This window comes from Staurois parvus, unplaced genomic scaffold (assembly GCF_062004578.1).
Source record: "Staurois parvus isolate SC_StPar_1 unplaced genomic scaffold, SC_StPar_1.0 ptg001470l, whole genome shotgun sequence".
Lineage (NCBI taxonomy): Eukaryota > Metazoa > Chordata > Amphibia > Anura > Ranidae > Staurois > Staurois parvus.
In genome coordinates, this window is record NW_028319266.1 from 661,501 (window position 1) to 667,500 (window position 6,000).

Below are 6,000 nucleotides of genomic sequence, written 5' to 3' on the forward strand. Positions count from 1 at the left end.
CCCCCTTATGTATTATACATGGAGATCATATCCCCCCCTTATGTATTATACATGGAGATCATATCCCCCTTATGTATTATACATGGAGGTCATATCCCCCCCTTATGTATTATACATGGAGATCATATCCCCCCTTATGTATTATACATGGAGATCATATCCCCCCTTATGTATTATACATGGAGATCACATCCCCCCTTATGTATTATACATGGAGATCATATCCCCCCCTTATGTGTTATACATGGAGATCATATCCCCCCTTATGTATTATACATGGAGATCATATCCCCCCTTATGTATTATACATGGAGATCATATCCCCCTTTATATATTATACATGGAGATCATATCCCCCCTTATGTATTATACATGGAGCTCATATCCCCCCTTATGTATTATACATGGAGATCATATCCCCCCTTATGTATTATACATGGAGATCATATCCCCCCTTATGTATTATACATGGAGATCATATCCCCTCCCTTATGTATTATACATGGAGATCATATCCCCCCTTATGTATTATACATGGAGATCATATCCCCCCTTATGTATTATACATGGTGATCATATCCCCCCTTATGTATTATACATGGAGATCATATCCCCCCTTATGTATTATACATGGAGATCATATCCCCCCTTTATATATTATACATGGAGATCATATCCCCCCTTATGTATTATACATGGAGATCATATCCCCCCTTATGTATTATACATGGAGATCATATCCCCCCTTATGTATTATACATGGAGATCATATCCCCCCTTATGTATTATACATGGAGATCATATCCCCCCTTATGTATTATACATGGAGATCATATCCCCCTTATGTATTATACATGGTGATCATATCCCCCCCTTATGTATTATACATGGAGATCATATCCCCCCCTTATGTATTATACATGGTGATCATATCCCCCCCTTATGTATTATACATGGAGATCATATCCCCCCTTATGTATTATACGTGGAGATCATATCCCCCCTTATGTATTATATGTGGAGATCATATCCCCCTTATGTATTATACATGGAGATCATATCCCCCCCTTATGTATTATACATGGTGATCATATCCCCCCCTTATATATTATACATGGAGATCATATCCCCCCCTTATGTATTATATATGAGATCATATCCCCCCTTATGTATTATACATGGTGATCATATCCCCCCTTATGTATTATACATGGAGATCATATCCCTCCTTATGTATTATACATGGAGATCATATCCCCCCTTATGTATTATACATGGAGATCATATCCCCCCCCCTTATGTATTATACATGGAGATCATATCCCCCCTTATGTATTATACATGGAGATCATATCCCCCCCTTATGTATTATATATGAGATCATATCCCCCCCTTATGTATTATACATGGAGATCATATCCCCCTTATGTATTATACATGGAGATCATATCCCCCCTTATGTATTATACATGGTGATCATACCCCCCCTTATGTATTATACATGGTGATCATACCCCCCCTTATGTATTATACATGGAGATCACATCCCCCCTTATGTATTATACATGGAGATCATATCCCCCTTAATCTCCTCTTCTCAGTAGAGAATACATTCAGTTCCTCTAATCTTTCCTCATAGCTGATCTCCTCCATGCCTCGTATCAGTTTAGTTGTCCTTCTCTGTACTTCCTCCAGTTCCCCAATGTTCTTTTTGTGAATTGGTGCCCAAAACTGAACTGCATATTCCAGATGAGGTCTTACTAATGATTTGTACCGGGGAAAATGATAGCACTGAAGTTAAATTTAAGAAAATAAAAAGTGTAATGGAAGGCAAAGCACAACCCCTCCCCCTCGAGCAGCACTATAAGTGATTACAGGGTGTTGTGATGACTACTAGAAAGCTTGATACGTTTTGCAGAGAGGAATAAAGGAGAGAGAGCAGTGAGAGCTACAAAGAACTTAGGCTATAAAGCTGAATTTTAAGAGGGTTTTGGGGGAATATTGGTGGTTACTTTGTTTTTTTTACAGCCCCCCTAGCCACCCATGTGAATAAGGCCAAAGTAATGGGAAATACAACATTTTCCAGTGATCACCAGGATGGGAGGAGAACTGGAACTGTAAGTTCTGGTAACAGAGGGGATTTCCTCTCACTTCCTGTTGTGTTTCCAGAAGAAGAAGTGAGGAAAGTCTCCTTGTTGGAACATAGTTAGCAAAAAAAACCCTTAATGGAGTTTTACGTCCTTTCCAAGACTTAAAAAAAAATGTAGTCCTGAGGGAACTCACGATGGCTGTGGTACAAGAAATTTCACTGGCAGTCATTGGATACTTGACGTCACATTAAAACTCTTTTGAAATCTAAAAAAATTAAATATGATCCTTTATACGTCACATAGGATGAAGGATGTGGGATGTTAAACTGAGAATTTGTTTTTCCAGCTTTCTGCGAGGAAGGATGCCGATATGGTGGAACCTGTGTGGCCCCCAACAAGTGTGCCTGTCCTCCTGGATTCACCGGAGCCCACTGTGAGAAAGGTACAGCTCAGAACTTGTTGTTGTTTAATGTTTTTCTTTTTGCAATGAGGAAATGGGAAATCACGACTGTGCCCCCTTCGTCCTGAAAATGATCTGATTGGTTGCTTTACCAGCAGATCTAAAGCCGCCATGTTTGCCATAGTCATTAAGCTTTCTTTTTTGGGGTCGAATACTGCCTTCAAAAACCTTGACAAGGGTAATGGATATGGTATGGGGTCACCTAATCCAACCATGAACCACCCATCTCTGTTTCTGAAATAACTGACACCACCAAGGTTGGATTTGAGGAAATGGGAAATCACGACTGAGCCTCTTCTTCCTGGAAATGATCTGATCAGTTACTTTACCAGCAGATCTAAAGCCGCCATGTTTGTCATAGTCATTAAGCTTTTTTTGGGGGGGTCAAATACTGCCTTCAAAAACTTTAACAAGGGTATTGTATATGGTATGGGGTCACCTAATCCAACCATGAACCACCCATCTCTGTTTCTGAAATAACTGACACCACCAAGGTTGGATTTGAGGAAATGGGAAATCACGACTGAGCCCCTTCTTCCTGGAAATGATCTGATCGGTTGCTTTACCAGCAGATCTAAAGCCGCCATGTTTGTCATAGTCATTAAGCTTTTTGGGGGGTCAAATACTGCCTTCAAAAACCTTAACAAGGGTATTGTATATGGTATGGGGTCTTCTAGGCCAACCATAAACCACCCATCTCTGTTTCTGAAATAATTGATGCCACCAAGGTTGGATTTGGGGCCACTGTAGCCATTTATTAAATATGGAGCTAATTCATAATGACAACCATACATTTCAACCATAATTAACCAGGATTGGGACCAATGTTTTTAAAGTTTATGTTGAAAATAAATCTACTAGTGTCTTGCACACTAGGCCCCTAGTTGCATGACACCACCTTGGGGACATTACATCCAGATACCAAAGGAAAACATAACTTGACCTGCTACCACAGGGATGCCATACCTGAAACAGCTCCCCAAATTGGACATTAACTGTGACTATTGACCTTCAAAGACCCTAATACCCTGCTCAGCTGGGCAACAGGTAGTTTCCTGAAAATAACTGGGCAAGAGGGTGGGAACACTGCTCCAATTCTGCTAACTTCATCTGATCCTGGAACTTTCTCTCTTGCGCCGACCTCCCTAGAACTTCTCACCCCCCCCCCCAAATTGACCAGGTGGATTTATAACTACAGTAGATATTCCTTCCTTAGATATATACATTTTGCTACCTCTTCCCTCTCCAGACCTAGTCATGGAGGCCTTGCGTAGACACCTCTGTCTACTGCCTTAGACCTGACTATAGCTTTCCAATATGTTCCACAAACACGTACATGGTGGAAACTCAAAGAACAGTATTGTGTTTTGAAGGGTGGCCAAGGGAAGTCAACTGCTACTGAAGAACCACCTCTGGCCAGTGCAGGTTCGGAGAAGGACACCCTTGCCAATCATCGTCAGAATGGGAGGCAGGTATAAGAGTTTTTCTGCTTGCTCAGTGAAAGTAGAAACCTCTTTGGCCTCATGCTAGCGTGCATGAGATCCCAGCATTTTGGTGCAGGGAGGAGGCACAGGTGCATTGTCCAGCCCCACCACTGGCAACTCATAGAATTCTATGAGAGGCTGAAAGCTATTGCAGCTGGATGGCGAACTGAGTGGTACTAATGTTCCCAAAAAACAGGCTGCTTGACTTGCACCTGTGCCTTCTGCATATATCAGAACTGAATTCCCAGTGTGCATGAGGTCTAAAAGTGAAGTCTAAAAGTGAATCTGTAAATATCCAAAGCACCTGCCTGCATATGTGGTTGCATATCTTGGAGAGCTTCTGGTAGCCTAAGATGCTCTACTTTATCTTTATTGGAGTCATGTCTAGCCAAAGCTTGGCACCTGCCTACATGTGTGCGTGCATACCTTGGGGAGCTCCTTGTAGCCTAAAGAGCTCTATGATACATTTCTTGTAGTCATGTCTGGCCAAAGCTTGGCACCTGCCTACATGTGTGCTTGCATACCTTGGAGAGCTCCTGGTAGTCTTGGGGGCTCTACTCTACCTTATTTTAAGTCGTGTCTGGCCAAAGCTTGGCACCTGCCTACATGTGGTTGCATACCTTGAGGAGCTCCTTGTAGCCTAAGGAACTCTACTATACCTTTCTTGAAGTCATGTCTGGCCAAAGCTTGACACCTGCCCACATGTGTAGTTGCATACCTTGGGGAGCTCCAGGAAGTCGAAGGAGCTCTACTATACCTTCCTTGAAGTCATGTCTGGCCAAAGCTTGACACCTGCCTACATGTGTAGTTGCATACCTTGAGGAGCTTCTTGTAGCCTAAGGAGCTCTACTATACCTTCCTTGAAGTCATGTCTGGCCAAAGCTTGGCACCTGCCCACATGTGTAGTTTCATATCTCGGTGAGCTCCTGGTACCCTTGGGAGCTCTACTCTACCTTCCTTGAAGTCATGTCTGGCCCTGCCCCTTTTCTCATCCTAATCTATACTTTAGACAGCTTCATTGATCAATAATAAAGCCTGGGAAGGGACAATCTTAGGAATATGAAGTCATTCATTCTCTCTGGGGCATCATTCATTCTTAATGATTGTTGAATTAATTTTTCAAATCAGAAGCAAAATTGATAGGGTGTTGGGGCTCTATCATTGGTTCTTGCTCTAATTCAGGAAAAGGTATAGGAACCCCTAAGTGTCAGGGTGTCATTGTTCTGTGAACCCCAAGTGTCAGGGTGTCATTGTTCTGGGAACCCCAAGTGTCAGTGCGTCATTGTTCTGGACCCCCAAGTGTCAGTGTGTCATTGTTCTGGACCCCCAAGTGTCAGTGTGTCATTGTTCTGGGAACCCTCAAGTGTCAGTGTGTCATTGTTCTTGGACCCCCAAATGTCAACGAGTCATTGTTCTGGGACCCCCAAGTGTCAGTGTGTCATTGTTCTGGCCCCCAAATGTCAGTGTGTCATTGTTCTGGGCCCCCAAGTGTCAGTGTGTCATTGTTCTGGACCCCCAATGTCAGTGTGTCATTGTTCTTGGCCCCCAAGTGTCAATGTATCATTCTGGTTCTCCAGGTGTCAGTGTGTCATTGTTCTGGAACCCCCAAGTGTCAGTGTGCCATTGTTTTGGAACCCCCAAGTGTCAGTGTGTCATTGTTCTGGACCCCCAAGTGTCAGTGTGTCATTGTTCTGGACCCCCAAGTGTCAGTGTATCCTTGTTCTGGACCCCCAGTGTCAGAGTGTTATTGTTCTTGGACCCCCAAGTGTCAGTGTGTCAATGTTCTGGAACCCCAGGGGTCAGTGTGTCATTGTTCTGGACCCCCAATGTCAGTGTGTTTTTGTTCTTGGACCCCCGAGTGTCAGTGTGTCATTGTTCTGGACCCCCGAGTGTCAGTGTGTCATTGTTCTGGACCCTTGAGTGTCAGTGTGTCATTGTTCTTGGAACCCATATGTGTCAGTGTGTC

General features: G+C 43.1%; 1 protein-coding gene across 1 annotated transcript in view; it reads left to right on the forward strand.

Annotated features, from left to right (window-relative positions):
- NELL1 (neural EGFL like 1) overlaps window positions 1-6,000 on the forward strand; it is an 846,265-nt gene that overhangs the window by 619,852 nt on the left and 220,413 nt on the right. The window contains exon 13 of the mRNA XM_089662420.1: window positions 2,437-2,532. Coding sequence (XP_089518546.1) covers window positions 2,437-2,532 — 96 coding nt within the window. The remainder of the gene's footprint in view (window positions 1-2,436; window positions 2,533-6,000) is intronic.